The 21,496-nt window shown below is 47.1% G+C and overlaps 1 protein-coding gene across 1 annotated transcript; it reads left to right on the forward strand.

Annotated features, from left to right (window-relative positions):
- Positions 1–1,222: 1,222 nt before the first annotated feature.
- RAB7A (RAB7A, member RAS oncogene family) lies at positions 1,223–20,790 on the forward strand. The gene is made up of 6 exons (XM_054387160.1): positions 1,223–1,268; positions 16,378–16,438; positions 17,480–17,606; positions 18,440–18,658; positions 19,162–19,290; positions 19,456–20,790. Exons 2-6 carry the CDS (start codon positions 16,386–16,388, stop codon positions 19,549–19,551), a joined length of 624 nt encoding a protein of 207 aa, XP_054243135.1. The 5' UTR covers positions 1,223–1,268; positions 16,378–16,385; the 3' UTR covers positions 19,552–20,790.
- The last annotated feature ends 706 nt before the right edge of the window (positions 20,791–21,496 follow it).

Raw genomic sequence — 21,496 nt, forward strand, 5'->3', positions numbered from 1 at the left:
TTGCAGCATCTTTCCGAGGGAGCCTTTCCAGGTGACAGACTGTGATTACCCTACAGAGGAGGTAAGCAATTTGCCTAATATGTGGCAGATCTGTCTCTGAACAGAAGGAAGAAAAAAGGTGTTCTGCCTTCCAGTTCTGTCATCTGTGTAAATCAGTCCCTGTGACTTAAAAGAACTCGAAGCAATCTGCTGTATATTGCTCAGAAGCTATTTTCTTTTTAGTAAGTAGTTTTGTTCCTTTTATCTCTTTAATTAGCTCAAAAAAACTTTCTTCCTAGGTTGCTTCAGTTTTTGTTTTGTTGAGTTCACAGTAGCCATGTGATTTGGATGAACCCAAGAGAATATTCAAGTAATTGCTGAATAATAAAATGAACTTGCTGCCAACATGCAGTGGAAAATAAAGATTTCTCTTCTATCACCAGGGTGGTTATTATCCCATGAAGTACCAGAAAGTTTACATAGTCCCATTTTCCTTGCCTGTAGTATAGATCTTGGAGCTGCTTATTGCCTGATTAATCAACCTGAATGTGTATTAAATTGTCTAAATATTTTTTTTTTTACTTACAAATGCTGTTGCTACTACCTCACTCCAGATCACAGCTGCAAATAAAAAGATCACAAACAACAGATTTACGCCCTTGTGTCCTCATTGTTTATTTTTGAAACCATGAAGTGGGAAAATGTCTCCAGCCCTTTCCTCTTTAGGCCTCTACAGACCTGCAGGCAGTGGCTGTCAGCAGTGCTGCTAGGCACACGGTGCAGTGTGTTTTGCGACGCTAGGTGTTCAGGAGTGTTGTTAGCTATAGCGCTAGGTGTGATGGAAGGCTGCAGAGGAAGCCAAGCCCCCCCTACACCCACCCGCTGCGCCTGTGTGGGCATAGCCGCTCGAGTGGTAGCACAACCAACATCTGGACTCCCAACGGGCGTGCTCGGCCGGGCCCGTCTTCCCACTTAAACTCCCGGTTTCACCGGGAGGCCGTCGAACCCCTCGACTGGTGCGGAGCGCGCCCCGGCGCCCCAAGATGGCGGCGGGGAGCCCGCAATCACGTGAGGCAAGACACAGCCTCCCTTACCCACCCCTCGGGCGCCGCTCCGCTGGCTGCCGGGCAGCGTGCTGACGTCAGGGACAGCGGGCGAGCCCCGTGACCGGAAGTTGTCGGGGGGGAGGCGGAAGTGAAAGCGGGGAGGCGGCTGGGCCCATTAAAGCCGACCGAGGCAAGCGGGGGGTGGCAGTGAGTCTCGGGCGGGCGCCGCGGCACACGCACCAGGTAAGGTCTTGTGGGGTCCAGGGCTTCCCTTACTGATAGAGGGATCCTTCATGCCGGAGCGTGGGGTTGAGGGGTGACGGTTCCGCCCTGGCCGCAGGATCCGCCGGGCGGGGGACGCCAATTGGGGCCCCTCCTCGCGGCCTGGGTGGCGGGGGAGCGCCGAGGACCCCTCCGCAGACGGGGAGCGGAGGTAGGCGCTGCCTTCGTGCTTCTCGGGTGGGCTCATTACTGAGACCTGGCCTTCTGGGGACAGGCGGTGGTTGCCCGCCCCCGTGGCGGGGTCCGGCGGCCGGCGCTGCCGGGTGCCGGCTTCCTCGAGCCTTCCCGGGCCCAGCCCGCTGCTTCCCATGGAACAATAGAGCTGAGCGGCGAGGGTCTCCGCGGGAAAGGGTTTCTCCGCGCAGCACTGCAGGAAGGAGGACCTGCAGGCCTTTCCCGAGATGCGCGTTTCTCGAAGCCTTTGTGGGAGCCTCCCTGGTACCTCGCAAGGAGGAGAGCGTATTGTCTGTGACATGTGCTGCTGTAGCTTTTCCTCAAAGCGTGAAGAGAATTTGGGGCAGGTGGTGGCCTGAGTCTTTGGGAAGCGCTGCACTGAGGTGGTGAAATGCTGCTCTGGGTGGTCAGTACACACCGCTTTTAAGATGAGCAGGCTGCCCTGGGAACAATTACCGTGATAAAATAGGCGGCTGAAGGGACTGGCAGTTATTGCGAAAGTGGCTCTCAGCATGTGTAAAGCCTGAGTCAGTTCTAAGAAGTATTAGAGTGGATGTTGGCAGTGCTTTTGGCTGTGAGTGTATAATAAGGTAAATTAAATGATAGATAGGTTATTAGTCTTCAGGTGTATATAGACTAATAAATATGGAAATACTTAATTGTTGTACTTAAGACAAGTACAGTGTCTTCCCTGTAAATAGAGGGACTACTTTAGCAGTAAAAGTGCTGTAAGACTCTTACTCAGAAGTAAGATAGGTAACCTTAGCATTAAAATAAGTATGTCTTACCCAGTTATTCTAAACCCTTCAAGTTGAAGCGGGAATGTTTGGTGTTATCTTCCTGAAAACTAAAAATACTTGCTGATAGGCAAGGCTGTTGTGATATGTATGCATAGGGTAGAAAGCACCACAAAATGAGAGCACATGGCGAAACAAAGTTCTCTCAGCTGTAAGCAAGCAGTTCTTTGACAATTTGCCAATATGGCAACTTCAAAACTTGGAGCACTTGCCACTGGCCAGCCAGCTGTGGCCTGTGCTCTGGTACTGTGTGCGAGAACTAGGGCTGGGGGAAGTGAAGAGTTCCTCCCTTTTTTTTTTTTTTTTTTTTCCGAGGGAAATGGTACATGACCAGCTATGCCATGGTGTTTGGCTGGCTGTGACTTGAAGGTTTACTTGTCGTTATGCTTTGTTCATGGATTCTGGTAGTACTAGAAGCATATGGTAGAAGTTGCAGCCTTGCAGTGTTTCCAGTGGAGCCAGGCTGCTGGAGTACCTGGTTCTCAGCAGCTGTATTTAAGGTTAAAGTGGGTGGAGTCATTTGAATATTCCTTGTTAAATAAGCAGGACATCGTTGTTGTACTTATTCAGGAAGAACAAGTATACTTGTCTTTTTTTTTTTTTTTCTCCCCCCTCCCCCTTGTGACTTCAAACAGCTGACTGAACACATGACTTGTCTTCCATGAACTAATGAGTAGATCCACCATGCCTGGCCTGAGCCCTCAGAATCCAAAGCAGCTCTAAGAACTGTTACTCTCAAGTGCTGGTGCCCTTCCCCCCGCCTTTTTTTTGGTGTTATTATGTTAATACTCTGCTTCTCATGTAGAAAAGCTGTAAGATGGGGTTAATCTCACCCCTCAGTAAGGAAAGCTTTTTAAATCCAATAGAAGCTTCTTGCTCTCCTAATCTGCAGTGTGAAGTATACCTGTTAAGGTGCAAGGCAGTAGCTATGTGAAACTATCTTTCTTATGGTGTCACACAGTGGTCTGTGTCCTCAAATACCCCAGTAATAGTTCAACGTGGCACATTAAGTGTTGTACCTTAAAAGGCAAGGCTGGAATGCTAAGGATTTAACTGTGTTGCAGAGGTTGCACTACAGGCATCTTTGCCCTTCTACCGAAGCCAGTCAACCTCCGTGCTGAGTAGCAGTGGACAAGTTACAACAGTGAGCTCTTAACTGAAAGTGGAAGGTGTACAAGTTCTGCTCTAGACTCTTCTCTGAAATCCTAAGGAAGATAGCACTTGGTTTTGTTTACTACCCAAAATGAATGCCTGTAGGCAAGAGGGCTACCAGATTCAGTTTCTGCAGCACCTTTTTAAAGCTCCTGTTCTAAGACTTGTGTTGGAAAGTCATGTGAATTACCTGTTGGAGCAATCTCTAGCAAAGCTTGTCCTTGAGGAAACATGACAATTGCAATCAGACCATCTGTGCAAAACTATAAATAGCTTTGCCTCTAACATGTATGGGACTTTGGTCTGACTTTTCTGTGAAAATGAGACTAGTTTATGCAGATGTCTTGCTTGTAAACAAACATTCTCGTGCTTGATTAGGGTGCATTTTTAAATGCCATGTTGCAAGATGGGTGTCTAGCAAGCCCTGGTTTGGGAATAAAGGCTGTAGAATAGGGCACTTGGATTTTTTGCATTCTCTGAAACTGTTGGATGAGGGGAGGTGCGAGGGGGCTCACAGATACTTAATAGTAGCTGCCATCGTTTTATAATATATCAGTTTCTTCAGTACCTGCAGTAAATTGAGTATTTGATGAACAAGTACAGAACTCTCTCACCTTGTATGCTGCCACTGTTCCCTAATGTCTTCTGGGCTTCTCTTTAGCTGTGACCTGAACTGCTCTTGAGACTTTGTCACTAGGGTCTGATGGACTGAAGATTACCTTGCCCAACTGTAGGATAGCTTAAAGGCTGCTGTCTTAATGGGAGGGAGTCCAAATGAGACCTACATAGTGGACTTGGCTGGTCACCAGCATGCTTGCCTGCTGCTTGTCTGACAGCAGTCTACATCCTTCAGGTGCTGAAATGCTTCGTCCTCTCACAGCATTGTTTTGTTAATTGCAGTTTAATTGCCTGATGAGTTGGACTTCAGTTGGCTTCCCCCTACAGCTTCCTAAAATGATCTCTTGTAGTTGCTGTATAACACTTTGCCTCCAGACATAGGTTGTGACAGTGGCCTGTCCAGGGGTCACTTTCTGCAGTGACAATCCCAAGTGTGAGCAGTGCATCTCAAAATTGAATTAGGTATGGGTAATTAATTGAATGACAATAGTTAATATACTGTTTTCAGTTCTACAGTTAGCTGCTTTAGTGAAGGTCCTATTTCCCTTTAAATGCACCTTGAGTCAAGCTTCCCAACGAGTGCCCAAGGTCAGCGACTCCACATGTGCTGTTCAGAAATAGCAGGCAGTGAAGGGATACCCCTCTATCACATGGCTGCTCTCCGGCTTCCAGCGTGCTTGTTGCTGTTGTGCTCGGTCTGCGGGGATGCAGTGCTCAAACCTGGTGTGCTGCTGCGTTTTCTGCTCGGTGGAGATCTGCTGTGGTGATGTCATTGTTGCTGTTATCGCTGTTCCTGCGAGACTGCTTCTCCTCCTTAGTGCCAGCAATAAGCGCTCGGTCCGTGGGGGAAGCTGTGTCAATACTGCTGTTGCTAACTCACAGGCAGTGATAGAGAGGGAAGCAAGCTTGTCAAGGCCACTGGAGTGTGTTGATTTACAGTTGATCTCAAATAGCCTTGACTTCTCTTGCTAGGGAAACTATTCTTGAGGCCATGGCTGTTTTCACAGGGCAGTGAAATTTCAGGAGGGGTGCACTGCCTTTGTGATGGGATTGAAATGTAAACTTGTGGCACAGAGTCCTGTTTCTTTAACTTAAAGACACTTCGTTTAGTGAGTGGTGTCTCTGCATACCTTCTTAAAATGTCAACTTAAGGTGACTAACTGTATCTAACTGTACTTGCATGAGTTTCAAGCAGAAATTCCTAAATGAAACTGAGTAGATCTTTATATTGTCAATTAAAAAAAAAATGCAGTATTTTTCTTTAGTCTGTCCTGTGTTGCTGCATCCTCGTGATTTTGGCCACTTGGCAGACAAGCTGGACTTGAGAAGTTGGGCAGCTGGAACTGCCTTCAGAGTTTGCCTGGCTGTCTGGACCTTGGTTGGCAGGGCTACCAGTTTATCTAATGAGTATGTGCAGAACCCTTGATCTCCCTGTCTGGGAAGTAGCATCCTCTTGAAAGTAACCTGATTGGTGCCTATCTCCAAGCAGACTGAGTCACTTGGTTGTGCAGCAATCTCTTCCCTTCAGCTTCCAGACACATAATGATATCTGAAGTCCAAACTGTCACTATGATAAGTGTCTCAAGCATGAGCAGTGAGATGGTTATAACTGAGGTGTGTCGAGGCCTGATCTTCACCCCTTTGCCCCCAACAAGAAGACGCAGTTCACCAGTGCTGCTTGCTTAATCTCATCATGCAAGTCACTTCAGTGAGGTTTTTGGTCCTTTGTGGAGCTTCACTGGGAGAATATTTGAGCTGTTAAAGCATTGGTGCAGGGTCTGGGCAAGAGGTATTAGGATATGAGTCTGAAGCCAAGTCCCCACAGTAGGAATTCTTTGTTAGGCACTGACTCAGCTGTCATGGCAAGTTACCTGTTATCCTCCTGTACTGGTACTGAAATACTTGTCCTTCCTGCTCTGCAAACTGCATTAGCATAGTAAGATGTATTGAGTGTGTGTAGGATCACACATCAAGGTTCTTAGATTGCAGCCTGTCCCCAGAGGAACTCTCCTCTGTAGAAGACTTGTTACTGAGAATGGGAGGAGCTTGTGAAATATATGTAAGGTTCTTGCCATCACTGGTCTTGTATTTCTCCACATCTTCTTGTGTCTGGCAGTAGGATTTCTCATCAGTGTTTGCCCTCTCTCTCTTATCAAGCTTCCGGTGCTCACAGAGAGACAATGTTAATTTTCAGATTAAAATCTCAGGTGTAAACTCCAGGGTCTGGCAGGCCTCTTGAGTGCCATTGTTTTTAACTTGAGGGTCTGAGCCTTGGTCGAAGTCTCATTTCAATCTCTTGTTTCCTGCCCAGCCTCTAGGAACTGGTGGAAGCTAGCAGCCAGGAACAGATAAACAAGGTTTGTTTGCCACTGACAAGGTCTAAAATCTGTGCTTTGCTTACACTGCAAAGGTTATCTAACACCACTTCTTTGTGTTTCTAGAAATGAAAGCATGAAAGGAGTGTGTGAAACCTTGGGAAGATGTAGACAAAACCTAGAAATTTATCTGAGTACTTGGAAAATACTGTCAGATACGGTAAAGATCTAAGCACTTTACTGGGTTTAGTGGTGTGGCTAACTTGCAGTGTTTTGGATTGGGCAGCCTTGCCTTCTGGACACAAAGATTAAAACCCAGCTGCCTCTAGCACAGCTTGATTTATTGGGAGAATTGTGTTCTGTGGGAGGGACTGGCATGAGATCTGGGCTGGGCTGTTGGTATTAATACAGGGGCTACTGAAACTTAGCTGGCTGGGTGGCTGTGTGCCAAAAGGCTGACAGACATGGCTATGTAAACCAGGCTTTATGGGTACTGTAGCTAAGATTTGTCTTGCTTGATTTGAGAGGTCTCCACCAAGGAGCCTGCTCTGGTTAGAGCAACATGGAAGCTATACTGGTACAGCTGAAATGCTTTGCGTAGGCAAGGCCCTTAGTCAAGACACATGGCTTGTTGCCTAGTGTCTCCCAGCAGCCAGCAATGTGCTCAACTCTCCTCCCACATCCTGAGATTGTCTCCCCCAGGGCAGAATAGGGGAAGTTCGGCTTGCTCTGATAAAGGGGGATGGGTGTTAAAGCAAGCATGCCTGTTCTTGTAACAGCTTGATCCGTGGGGAAAATCTGCTGGGAACTACCTGAAATCCCGTGAGATTTGCAGGGGAATTGCTTCCTCCTGGAAGGCAGTGGCATGCCAGTGCCGATTCTTGAATGACAATGTAACTTGAGCCTCCAAAGGAAGAGCAGCTGAAGATCCCTTGGGGATCTGTGTATGTCTGCCCATTCTGGGAGGAAGAGATCCTGCAGTCTAAGGGCCCTTCAGATGCTGGGGGAACTGGTGGTCTAAAACTTCATGATTAGAAACACCAGCTTTCAGTGAAGCTTCTGGCCTATGGCTTTCTGATAGATCTGTCTTCCTATAACCTCAAGACTACCACTTCAGCAGCCCTGGCTTTCTTTCTGGGCATCCTGGGGGTGTTACGACGTGGCATTAGCTCTGAAAGCGCCTTTCTGCCAGCTGCCTGGTGCACAGCTGCAGTCTCCAAGTACCTGCTGCCTGCTGTGGTAGATGATGATAATCATCCTCAGCTTGCTGATGAGCAAAGTGATCTGTACAGGATGGCTGTCCAGCATTGCTGGGGACACTTTCTGCACTCCCTTCCTTTCCTCTGGCTCAGGCTATTTATCTCTTGGAAGAGCTTATGTGTTCTGCTGTAATTTTTAGTCTAAGCAGCAGTCTGGGCAAAGTAATGTTCCTGTAGACACCATGAAATGATCTCCAGACCTTTCCCACTCCTCCTAAGCAATCTGGTGGCTTGACTTAAACATTCAGAGACACATCTACCTTGGTACTGTAAGCAAATGAGTTTCTGTGCTTGTTTTGTTCCTGCTTTCAAACCATATTGTCAGATCAACATGATAGCTCCTCAAGAGAAGGTGTCTGCTGTAAAACCTAAACTGGTAGAGATCAGGTTCTAAGCTTTCTACCTTCCTGGATGGGGGGGTGGGAGCTAGTCCCATGTAGCTTAGACTTTTCAAGGATAGAGTCACAATTCATAGTGGCAACTTTAAAGCAACAAACTTGTTCAGTTCCACATATAGTATTTAAGCGTTGTGCAGGCGTAAACCAGCTCTGATCTGGAGAAATGCTGAGAGGTGTAGCAGGGTTGTGAATCAGTGAGGCTTGGACCGGAGAACTTGGCTTCAAGAAGTCAGGCTTTGAGCCTGGTAATACACATCAGTGCCTCTCAGGAATGCAGTGCTCTCCAAATCTCAGCACTCACAGCCCTAACTGAGCTGCAGCTGAGCTGAGACCTAAGGGCAGACCCCTTCTCACATGCAAGTCCTGTGATGCTACTCCAGAGATGGCTCCTACCACTGGTATTGCTTCTGCCTTCCTTGTGCCATCTGGACTCTCTGACAAACTGGCCATTGGCATATCCTCTCCCAAGGAGCTCTTGGAACCCTCATCCACAACATGCATGCATCCTATAACCTCCAACTAGGGATTGAGGGTATGTCTGAGGAAAGTTAAAACATTGTTGTGACAAAGGTGCATCTTCCATAATGCCAACTCTGAAGCTTTCTTGGTCACACCAAGAGCCTTTTCTGCTCACACTGTTACAAAGCTTTTGCTTTCTGTTTGGGTTTCCTACATGTTTGCCCAAGCTGCATCATTCTCTCACTTGAGCCTGAGCTGTCTTAAGAGCATGCTCAGGAACAGGGTGCAGCAGACTGTGTGTAGTTCTGGTGTCATATCCATCTGGTGGCTAGCTCAGACCAGATCACTTGGCTATTAGCCCCATGTCTCACCAGTTTGGTACTCACACTGAGGCAGCCACTGGACCAAACTTGGACCCATGTGGCTGAGCTGTAGCTGGCTGCTCCTGCCTAGTTCCTGAGCTTCACTTGATCCTAGAGCAGTTCTGCCAGCATTGGGAGGCTGCAACTCCACCCTCAAAATGAGGTGGAGACTTACTGCACACAGCTGTAGTCTGAGAAGACAATTCCTCTGGGATGCTGAAATGTGTGTTAAGATTTTTATTTTGATCTGAGCTATATACATGTGCTAACAAGCATCTAAAGCTCTAGGCTGTTCTTCAGGAAGGTAGAATTTCAGGTGGGGGCTGGAGACATCGAACAGCACACCTATACCTGACTACTTGCAATATAATGCTTTGCACAAGGTATCAAAAATTAATTTGTAGCTGAAGCTCCCAGCTCCCTGAGCAGAGGTAATTCCTGCCTCACAGGGTTGTCTGGGAAAGGTACCAACTGGATGGAAGCCTGCTTTTGGTGAAACTGCAGTAAGTAGCAGGCAGCCTATCTGCTCCTCCTGAGAAGGGAATGATGAGCTGTGCTTGAGCTCTTGGCTGGCTGTCAGAAGGAGGGAATATGTTGGTTAGAACAGCAACATAAATGTGTGGGGAGGAAGGAGGTGGAAAGCAGTTTTGAGATGCTACTGATAGAGCAGCAGCTAGAGTGTATCCTTCTGTGAAGCTATTGGAGGAATATCTTGCCAGCTGCTTTTGGTATGGGCTTTACTTTGCTGCTCTGTGGTGCATCAGTGAGGCCTGAAAGCACCTCCAAAGCATGTATGGACTGTAGGAGCCTGTTGCCCTGAAAAGCAACCTGTTTACAGAGAGCAGTTCTTGCAAGCTGTCAACCCCAGTGGCAAGATCTTCCTATTTTGTTTTTTAGGCACAATGTTCAGTCTGCCCTTCCCCTAAATCAGAGGTTTTCCTAGCTGGGCTCTTTGAACCAGCTGGGGAAGCTGAGCTACTAGTAGAACTGTCAAGAAGGCTGAAGAGGGTCCTAGGGTCCTGTTGTGCTTGTGTGTTCTTTGTCAATGCAAGGCTCAACTTGCTGTTGAAACTTCATCTTCTTTTGTGGCAGTCCTCAGTGCAAGGATGCCAGGCACTTTTTCTACTTGTAGAGCACTCAAGTGTTGTAAGGGAAATATGCAGGCTTTGTAGCAGTCAAAAAAATCAAAGGCAGGCTTATCTCTAGTTTATTCATGAAAGGCAGCTTGGCATCTTTTAAGCCATGTTCATATGAAGGTAATAGGCTCTGCTGATTGTCCTCTGGCTAGCTTTTTCCCAGCTGGAAAGACAGGGCTTCTGATGTGCTTGTGGACTGTTGTCACCCTCAGGAGAATGCAGGCAAGAGCTGTTCAAGACTAATATTTGCTAGTGTCAGACAGGCATTCATTTTGAATTGCCCAGGCTGTCACTTGCAGCTCTGTAGTAGCAGGCACCTTCTTAGCTCTGTCTGCATGACCAGGTAGTTGGAACCAAGCTGCTGTTAGTAAATGGCATCAGTAAAACTTATTTAGCACCACCTTGAGCTCCTGCAGCACTTGGAGTCTGAGGATTCCATACAGAGGTTTTCTGGACCACCTGGGTGCTCTGGAAGTGGGAACTGTGATCCTGGTCAACTAATGGCAATTGCAGACCATCTACATTCTCTCAGGATGAGGCCTTGTTTTCCGAGTAACTGAACTGGAAGAAATTTGTCTGCTTAAAGCCTCACCTAAACTTGGTAATCACCTAATCATGGCAGAGTCTAGTGTGACTGTGGAGCAAGTGATATATGCTGGTGTGGTGTACTTGATCCTCTAAGAACAGGGTAAACATCCAGTGAGCATCTTACTTTTGGTGGCTGAAGGTCCAAGCAGGCTGAACTTCCTGCTTCAGGGAAGGAACTAGTTCAGTCTGAGCTGGTTCTGAATCATTCTTCCAGCTTCAGTTTCCTTAAAATGCATAACCATTGGAGGGGGAGAATAAAAATAGTTTTTTGTAGTACAGAGATGTAATGCTTTGCAGTCTCTCCCATGAAGAGAGAACAGTGAGCAGAGATGATGTTTCTGTGTCAGAAATGTACTTAGCTGCATTTTGGGACACTTCTTGCATTTCAGGAGCAAAAGTTGTTTGAGTGTGGCTGTCTTCTGTTGAGTATTGTCACTGCAGTGTGTGGTATGTCCTAACACAGTTCTACTCTATCCAAACCCTTTTGGTTGGTTATTTTTGCTGAAGGTCCTCCAACATAGTGGAGAAGTGAATGCTCCACTTACCAGCCACAGCACTTGGAACAGACGTGCAGTGCTACAGGAGCACCTACTTGTGCTGCCTGCTGGAATGGGAGAGCAGAACTCAGTGTTCATAGGTGTTGCAGCGAGTCGAGCTCTGAGTGCTCCCTCACCTACCACTCTCTGCCTTGTCAGCAGAGTGTTAAATATCCCTGGCAGAGGACAAGGCTAGAGATGCAGACCAACAGTCTTACTTCAGTGTTCAGCTGGTTTCTGGCAGAAGCTGCAGATGGCAAGCTGGTAGATATAGAAGCAGATAACTCCTGGTCCAATATCCCAGTTGTTCTAGCTTCTGCATAAACATGCTTTGCTTCTTGTTTAGGATTGGGATTTGAACTGTGTAACAGCAAAGTTTAAACAGTAATGACTGCTCCAGCAGCTTGTCAGCATGTTGAGAACTGAAACAGACAGGGAGCTGTTGTCTTCCCTGGAGGTGAGATTTCTGCCCCCAAGACTTACCTGCCTTTGTATTAAAATTGTCCATGAGCAGCTTTAATAGGGTGTTCCTACTGCAAGGCTTACATCTGTTAAAGGATAGGTAATCTAAGACAGCTGGTTGGGCCATCAATGCCAGCTCCTACTGCTCTTTGCTTGTACCAAGCTAATTAATATTAAAATGCCTACATTGTGCCTTGACACAGGAACATCTCTAAGGAATCCTTAAGCATCCATTTCTGCTTTGAGTTAAAGCAGCTGTCTTAATATAGCAAAAGGACAGTTGTGATGTACTCCAAAGCAGCAACAGAAGCCTAATCAGATTTGGCATAGGCTTTATTTGTGCTCACATCTGAGGAGCTGTAGCACTGTGGAGCTTCATAGGACAAATTTTGACCCTTCTTTTCTGATTAGCTAGGCCAGTAACACTTGCAGGTCAGCTGTTAGGGGTTCTCCCTTGCTGTTCCAGCAGGCCAGCCTTACCAAAGCAGTAAGGGTAATGGGAGAGAGAGTGTGTGCTGTACCAGGCTTAATATCATTCACAGTGTTTACCCTAATGGCTTGTTTGCTTAGAGGGATAGGCATTAAGAATTGAATGGGAAGACCCCTCTCCTGTATTAGCAGTGGTTGTCACTCCTTTGGTACCAGTTAAGCCAGGAGGAGTGATGCTCACTGATCTTCTGATGGCTCCTGAGCAGGGCTGGCTGGGTGTGTTGTTAGGCTGTGTTCTGAGCAGTCATGCAGGTGACCTTGCTCGAAGAGGCTTCACAGTGTGTAAAGCAGAACTGATGTCTTGGATCAAATCTTAAATGGGTTTTTCTTCATGGTGTTGTCTCTGAAAAAGGAAGTGTTTGTTCAGATATCCTCCTGGGACTGGATGTGAGCCCCGTGAGCTCTCGCTGCCATCTTAAGGGCTAACCTGACTCTTACAGAATGCTGCTCTGGAGTAATTACAGCAAGTGTCATAAAGGAAGACAGGATGCATCTGTAGTGCATAACAGCCTTAGACCTGGATATCACTGACTCAGCGCTATCACAGTTTTGATCAACCCAAGGAGAGCTTCTTCTTTGTCAGAACATGGGGGGGAAACCCTGCACAGCTTACATCTCAGCTTAGCTCACTAGTTTGATGTTTCTTGCAGGTGTGACTGGAGAAATACCTCCTGTGAACAAACTGCTCCTTTGGGTAGTCAAACCTCCTTTGTCTGAACTAGAACTATCTTGGTCTCCCTTAGCTGACTTTGTACTAGCAAGGTTCACTGGGAATGAGATCTGTGTGGCTTAGAAAATGTATGTGGGCTCTGTTAGGCAGTAATGAACCTACTCAGTGCTGTGCAATGTGAGAAACAGCCTGTGACTTCATGCAAGTAAATCTTGGGTACTGAACCTGGCCCAGGATGGGTTGGTTGCACCTTGTTCTCCTGACACAGCAAATGGCATGCTGTGACCAGGGTCAGCTGAGCTTTACTTGAACTGCAATGTGTGGAAGTATCCTTTGCCATGAAGATGTATTTGCTGGTGGCTTAGTTTGAATGAAGTCACCAAAATGCTTTTGTTAAGGAGACTGTAGTAAGGCTGCTCCTATAGGACCTTCAGGGAGCACTAATGTCTGTCACTTCTGCTGACTTGGCTTGTTAAAAGCATTGTGGCTGGAAGCAAACATTGGAGGAGATGTGATATCCTGTCCTTGGAGTAGTGTGGGTTAATCTGTCAAGACTAAGATCTCACTAGGACTGGTCAGACTTCTGCTTAGCAGAAATAGCTGCTTTAAAGTTGGAGCTACCCTGGAGACCTGCTCTGCTACACAGAACATGGTAAGGATAAGAGAAGCAGGCAAAGGTGGTGCTGTAGAAAGCAACTTGATGCTACTGAGAGGGTTTCCCTTCTGTAGGAATGCTTCAGGAAATGAGTGTCCTTCAAAACATGGAGATGTGGTCTCTTCTCCAAAGGCAACATCTCCTGTACTAAGCAAGGAATGTTTGTCTGTTTATACAGATTAAGAGGACTCTGCCCATCAACTGACTGGGCTTCCAAACAGCATTGATCAAGCCTGGTGGAAGAGAGTGGGAAACTCTGGGCAGTGTCCACTGCTGACCCCTGGCAGGACTGGAGTTCTTCGTGGTCTAATCGCTGAAACCAAATACCAAGCTGAGGCAGCTCCCTCAGTGCTATGGCTCATATCCGTTGCATCACCTGGGCTGGAAGCTGGCTGTCTCACCTGACTGGTGTTCATGGAGCAGTAATAGCTCCTCATGCTCATGGGGTAGCCTGTCAGCTATGACAAGAAGGCAGTGTCAGCTCTGACTTTTCACATGTCTGCAGGTGGCTGCTCAGATGAGCTTCTTCCAAGATAAGGAGATTTGACTGAGCAGTTTCCCCTCCTTTCATAGTGGGACTTCAGACTGTGTTGAATTTGGGTAGCAAGCATCCAGTGTGATTTAATGTTGTAATTAAGGGCTCTGCAAATCCCTCCTTGAGCATGAGAATGCCAGCTTGTCCAAAGCTGCTTCAGTGGCAAGTGATATTGCAAACACAGAGAAGAAGACAGAAGCAGTGTGTGCTGGGTCTGGCAGTCACTTCAGGGTGAGTTGTTTTCCTCTGTCCTGAGGAAAACAGGTGACTCATACTGGACTTGAACCTATGCAGATGTTTTCCATGACAGTTCAGTGTAACAGCTGCCTAAGCTGTTTCAAAGCTCTGCTTGCTTCTTGCTTCATCTGGGTTGATTGTGCTGTAGAAGTCTCTGGCTTGTAGCATACATGCCACATGCTTGGGAGACACAGGAGGTGCAGCTGACTTGAAGGAACTTAGGTGGTCTGTTGTCCCCATGGCTATAGAGGAGACATACTAGAGAATATGGATCTTGGCAAGAGCAGAAGCAGAACCAAATGCTGGCATTGTTAATGACTTTGACCTGTCTCTATCTTGGCTGCTAGAGCTGGGCTGCCAGTTGGATCATTGAGCAATGCAGTCCAGCATAGACAGCCTTGGAAAGGAGAGGTGTTTACACTTGGAGAAAGTGCCCTGTGCAGGCTCCCTGGCATCTGTTAACACCCATCTAAGGAAGGCATCAGCTCTGTGGGTGGCCTGATACTGCTGTTCACTCAACAGCCTTTGTTTGTTATCCTCTTAACCGTTTCCCCTCTGGATATGCCACTAGATGTGTGAGCAAGGTATAGCAATGAGTACAGCACCACCAGAGGTATATGGTGGCTTCTTCAGCTTCTGCAGCATCCAGTGATGGCAAAGTCTGAAAGACTTGTCTCCTAGCACTGAGAGCTTGAGAGGATTAAGACCTTTTGCAATTAGACTCTGCATCTAGTAAGAGGCTCCTGCAGCTTGGGCATGTTACCTGCTGTAGTAGTGGGATGAAGCAGGTTGCAGTTATCTAGCAGCTTAGGCTGTTGCATATTCCAAGAAACACAGAGGACTGAGTTGCTTGTAAGACACATCCATGTTGTAGAATTGAAGGTCTCTCTTAGCTGTGAAAATCAGGAATTGCCCCTGAAAAGTAGGAGTTGTATGGTGCAATGAAATGTAGCAGGGTGGGGATTTTAAGGCAGGCAAGTCCCTGTAATACATGAAACCTGTTGTCAAGGGTCTTTGAATTCAAGTAGCACAGCTATAACTATCTTTTGGCTCCCCTTGCTGTACAGAACCTGTGTAGCTCCTCAGGGAAGGCCAAGGGGTCCTTGTGTTGTAGACCAGGTCAGTACTAAATCAGAATCTGATCTGATTGACCCTGAGCACCCACGAATGTTTCCCTAGAGGTGGGAAGAAGTGCCTCCTGGTGGGAAGGGCATGCTCAACCGTTAATAGCAAGACTTGATACTTGCTCTCACTGTGCTAAAGCACATCCAGAAGTGTATTCAGGCCTGCTGCAGCTGATGAGCTTCTAGCCTCTTCACTAACTGGAAGGATACCTGAGAGCAAGTAAGAGTATATGGAGCTCTGGAGCTCATCTCTCACTCTTGCTAATTGGGTGGATTATTAGTGGCCCATTTAGAGGTACCTGCCTGTAAGATGGACAAGAGTCACGGCAGGATGCAGCGGAGCAAACATCTAACAGAGCAATAAGCTGAGTGTTGTGAGGTTTGTTGCTGTAGCCTTACTTGTCCCTCTACTGAAGGTGTGAGGTGGCAATAGTTAGCCTCATATGCTCTCAGCAGAGCTGCAGAGTCTGTTTGCTGTGTAACTCAGTTTTCAGCTGGTCTGTGTGGTGGTTGTGACCACTTCAACCACAGCGTATCCCTGGGACTCAACATCTTCACAAAGCACAGCTGCTAGAGAAAGCTCTCGCTTCTCCAAGCTGAACCTGAATGTAGAGGAAGTTCCCTTTTTTTTATGTTAAAGCTGCTGAACAGCATGAAAAAAGCTTGTGTGGTGTTAGACACATCTCTGCTTCCATCTGGCTTAGTGCCATGTGTAAGAATTCACCTGTGTTGGGAGCTGATCTGCTTTACTGCACTGTACCTGGGGAGGCTGAGGGAGATGGCCTAGGCTAATGTACCACACAACTGCCTGAAATAGGGTCCATAATGGACTTGGTACTGTAAAGGACAGGTGCCTGACTCATTTGCCTGTTGATATTAAGTTGCCACTACTAGTATGACATTGCCCTGCCTGTGAAGTGGGCAAACACCTGGTTAGTGCTGAAGCGTAGCTTTGAACTGAAGGAATCTGGTTTCAGGAGTGCTGGGCCCTGCCCCTTGCTGGTTCCTTGCTGGGAGTCAGGTTTCTCAGACTCCACACTTGCTGCTTTCTGCCTGAGGAATGACATGCTAATGGTGTCTGATGGGATTCTTCTTCCTTTCTAGTGTAAAAGATGACTTCTAGGAAGAAAGTGTTACTGAAAGTCATCATCCTTGGAGACTCTGGGTAAGTGGAGAAGCCTTTAAGCTGCCAATCTGCATCTACCTGGAGCAGTACTCTTGAGTAGTGGGAGCCTGGATGTACTCTAAGAAACCAGCACTGCCTGGAAGAGGGTTTTTTACAGTCCCAGGTAGCTGTGCTGCCTTACAGCTTTAAGAATTCTTCACCACCCTTTGTCATGAATGTGTTCTCTGTTTAATATCTTGCAGTTCTATCACAATGGTGAACAGTGGGCATGTGCTGGACAGACCATTCCAGGAGCAAACTGCAAGCCTTTCTGCAAGCAGGATGTGTGGTGTTGAAATGATCATTTAAATAATGAAAAACAAAAATCAATATTTTGCAGTCTTAGGTGACTTCTTAAAACTCTGCCTCTGACAGACACGGTTTATATTGAGCCATCTGCTCAGCTTCTGTCTCCTCTAGCTAGAGCCTGCCCCTTGCAGTGAAGGGCTTTGCTCTGTGCCATTGAGGAAGGAGTTTGCTGGCTGTTACAGGTTCCTTGCTATGCAGGCTGTAACCTGACTCCCATGACACAAGGCTTATTAATACCACAAGTGCCCAGTAAGCTGTTGATCAGGGAGTGTTTCTCAGCTACAGAACACATGTGAGCCTCTCAGCTGGCTCTCTGGGGAGGATCTCCACCTCTGGGTGCCTAGCAGAGTGTATGTGAGCTGTTACAAGTTGAGATTGTCTCTTCTTCCTCCACCTCCTGCAGAGGCTGAAGATGTCAGTTTCTTGGGGCAATTTCATCTTTTGCCATGCCCTCACAATCATAGTGTGATGCCTGCTCCTTACCAGGGATCAGATTACTCATGGGGCAAGGGTTTCTCCAGACTAATCCTTCATATCCTTTGGTAGCTAACGCTCTTACTCAGCATGTTGCTTCAGCATCTATTGCTGCAAAAGCCCCTTCTTGCAGGGATGGCTGCATTGTCCCTGGCTGAACGGCCAGAAAGAGGGCACTGTGGTGTCCTGTTCAGGGTGGTGAACACAAACACTGTTGCAGGAACAGCCTACCTAGTCTCTTCCTGTCTTTCTGTACAGGGTAGGAAAGACGTCGCTCATGAACCAGTATGTGAACAAGAAATTCAGTAACCAGTACAAGGCCACGATAGGCGCAGACTTCCTGACAAAAGAGGTTATGGTGGATGACAGGCTAGTGACAATGCAGGTAAGGAGTGACTCTGCTCCCTGCTGCAAGGGCTGCCTGGCTGCCAAGACCACACTTGTGTGGCCATATCAGCTGCAGTATAGTCCAGAGCAGTGCAGGCCTCAGTGCACTGGGTGTGAAGCTTGTTTGCACTGAGCTGCTCTTGGCCGTAAGTGCTGCTGGGCTTCTCTACAAGCCTGAGTTGGCTGAATGTGAGTGAGGGCAAGGATCAGCTTGGGCTCAGTTGAGTGCATCTTTGACAGGTCCAGTTAAAAAAGCAAAAAAAAAAAAAAAAAAAACAAAACACAAAACAACCCCAGCCTCTGGTACTGTCAGTAAATTAGGTCTTTTTTAAAAAATGGTTTTCCCTAGTGTTCAGGCTGGGAAGGGACTCCTTGGTCAGCTGAGCTGCTTGTGCTGCCCTGAGTCCTGTGGGTGTAGTGTTAAGCTGCCAGTCTGCTTAGGTCTCCAGTATCTGAAGCTTTCATCTCCCTATGGTGAGACTGACTGTAAGGCAGCAATAGGCTTGCTGCAGCCATCAGAAGAGTGTTTGAAGGCTGCTGCTGCCCAGGTGTACCCAAGCACTGCAGGCAGGTCACCTGCTGACCTTAATACTTAAGTTCTGCTTGCTCAGAACAAGGATATGTCCCTTGCTTATGCTGGGCACAAAGGGTCAGCTATCTTTAGAAGAGTGTTTCTGGTTCTTGTTACTTAGTGCCTACAGAAATTGCCAAGCCTTCAGGTGCTTCTCTCTGGCTTGCTGAGAGTTGTAGATTCCTACTGGGGAGTTTTGAAGTGTATGCCCCAGTTGTGGACTGTCAGAGTAGGCTTACCTGCCCTGTCTTTTGTTCCAGATATGGGATACAGCAGGACAAGAACGATTTCAGTCTCTGGGAGTTGCCTTCTACAGGGGAGCAGACTGCTGTGTGCTGGTGTTTGATGTCACGGCCCCCAACACGTTCAAGACCTTAGACAGCTGGAGGGACGAATTCCTCATTCAGGCCAGTCCAAGGGATCCTGAGAACTTTCCTTTTGTTGTGCTGGGAAACAAGATTGACCTAGAAAACAGACAAGTGAGTACTGGGACTTGCCTACTCTTAGGAAACTGTTGGAGTGGGAAACCTTGTAAGAACAGAAGAGGGTTATCTGAGAAACAGGAGTGGGAGGTGCCTGAGTGTGGCTCAGCTGTTCTGTGCCTCTGGGGAAGAGTTTCTCCTGCCCCTGCTCACAGCATGCTCCTGCCCACTGGTGGAAGGATTGCAGCAGCTTTCCAGGTTAGGTGCAAGGAGAGGAGCTGATTCTCCTCCCTCAGAATTGCTGAAGCACTTCTATGGGAGCAAGTACTCGCTCTGTAGTGCCAGTCTGTGCCCTGTGGTTTCATCTTTCTCAGACATGGTGCTCCTTGCCCCGGGGCTGAGTGTATCCAATGGTAGGCAGCAGTCTCCTGTGCTATGCTGCAGGTTTGATGAGGTCAGAGCTGTCTTAGCTCAGGCTGGATATGAGGGGTCTCTGGCCTTGTCCTGAGGATCAAATCATCTCTCTGCATAGCTGAAGGTGGTGCTTTCTGTCCACCCAGGTCACCACAAAACGAGCACAAGCCTGGTGCTACAGTAAAAACAACATCCCCTACTTTGAAACCAGTGCCAAGGAGGCCATTAATGTGGAACAAGCTTTCCAGACCATTGCACGAAATGCACTTAAACAGGTAGGGACTGCACCAATGGGTGACCTGCTGGTCCTGCCTGTTCAGCTCAGCTGCTGTGGGCAGCTTTGGGCTCTCCAACAGCTTTCCCCAGCTGAGAACAGTTCCTTGCATGCTAGGAGCTGTCTGTAGGGCCATGGCACTAACTCCTTCCTTCTCTCCCACCAGGAAACCGAAGTGGAGCTTTACAATGAATTCCCTGAACCCATCAAACTAGACAAGAATGACCGAGTGAAGGCTTCTGCAGAGAGCTGCAGCTGCTGAGGGGAGAGGGAGGGGTTGAGCACAGTCCTTCACAAATGAATATCACACTTAGGCCTTCAAACACACAGCCCCTCTTCTGTGTTTAAAATGAAATTTAAAAAAATTTCCATCTCCAGCTGCCAAAATCCACCCATCTCTCATGAGCATCTGTGAGTCCTACACCTCAGAGCTCACATCCCCACACCATCCACATCACACTTCATGGTAACAGACCTTTCTCTTAGTTTAAAATGGAAAGTCTTATGTATGTTTGGAACTGAATCTAATTCTGGGTGTCCAATGGAGAGAAACTGTTTACAGGTAATCTGTGTAACAAGTTACATACATTTTTAACTGTCTGGTGTTTTTTTCCCCCCCTGTGAAGGCTGCAACTGGAAAGGCTGATTACCCATAGTTCATTGCAAGCTCAGCACTCAGTCCAACTAGGTTGAGTTTTGTATGTATCTCTGTTTAATGCTTGTTACTTTTAACTAATCAGATCTTTTTACAAGTATCCATGTATTACGTAATGCTTCTTTAGGAAAAATCTTATAGTACATGTTAATATATGCAACCAATTAAAAAATGTATAAATTAGTGTAAAGTTCCTGAATTACATGTTCAAGTACTGAAACACAGATCGTGTAGAGAGTGAGGAGGACACTTTGTGAACTGCAGCGTGCTAGCAACACAGAGTCCAGATAGAGGCAGTATTCTGTACAGTAGAGATGAACTGTGTAAACCTTCTTGTTTTGAGGCCAAAAAGGCTTCATCTTCTGGAAAATCTGTCTGGCTTCCTTGTATCTAAATTCTCAGATTTGCATAACAGCATTGATATGCACACTGGATTATGGGATTTAAAATTAAATACAGGTATGAAAAGACCTCGTTTGTTCACCTCCCCTACTGCTTAACTCCTAACATCCTGGAGCGAGTGTGAGGAGCCAGAGCTGAGGTGTCCTGGTGACATTTTTGTACCGTGGAAGGAGCTTCTCTCCTACCTGGGTTGTGGTAGCTGTTTCTCCTTGAGTGACCTGGACTATGAATCTTCCCTTTCTTCCTACTGACTGCTAATCTGGATTTTTGGTATGGAAAAACCTGGCAATCTAGTCCCTTTCCTCTCTTTCCTCCTGGTATTTGTTCTTGCGTTTGTAGCTTGCTTAAATGGAGCCCTTCTACCTGTTTTTCCAGAGGTCTACATTCTAGTATGTAGGCTGAGCTCTTATGTAAAGAGACAAACATGATGCCAATAAACTTAACGAGAACAAACCTTCTTGTTTACTCCTGTTTCTGACTCTATTTTTTTTCCTTCACTAACATGCTTTCTTTCCTCTGTCTAGTGACCATTTTGGCAAGCCAGTACCTGCTAACTGGAGGATGTTTGTGCTTCTTCCTTACTCTAAAGTTTGTGTCTTTCAGACTGGTTTTCAAGGGTGGATTGAGCAGGCTTACCTGAAACTGCAGTGCCCCTCTGCTTCTCTTGAAGCTGGCTGCAAGAGCAGGAATGGTGCTGGATCTGATTGATGTTCTATCAGCATAGTCCTTCAGCCTGGTCCTAGACATGTGAAAACCTCTCTGGAAGGGTGGAGAGGAAGGCAATTCTGGTAAAGCTCTTGCTGCCCTCCTCTGGGAGGGGTTGGTGGGAAGAGCAGGCTCAGCCCTTCTCAGCTCACTAGTTAAATGCTTCAGCTGGAGGGGAAGCAAGGCTGGCCTGGGGTACTTCAGAATGAGTTAAGGACATTTCTGGGGTCCAGCCTAGTCAAGGTTAAGCCTTTAATTTCTAGATGCTGGGCATGACCCTCTTGCACTCAGCAGGACTGAGCTCACTGCCTACAGGAAGATGGAAAATAAAGTCTGGAGAAATGAGGCCAGTTATTTCAAGAGCCTTCTAACAGTCTTTGTGCTCTCTATCCTATTTTATGGCTTTGTCCTATCATGCTGTTCTCTCACTTGACTGGGCTTTTGC

The sequence above is a fragment of the Indicator indicator genome, chromosome 15 (genome assembly GCF_027791375.1).
Source record: "Indicator indicator isolate 239-I01 chromosome 15, UM_Iind_1.1, whole genome shotgun sequence".
Classification (NCBI taxonomy): domain Eukaryota; kingdom Metazoa; phylum Chordata; class Aves; order Piciformes; family Indicatoridae; genus Indicator; species Indicator indicator.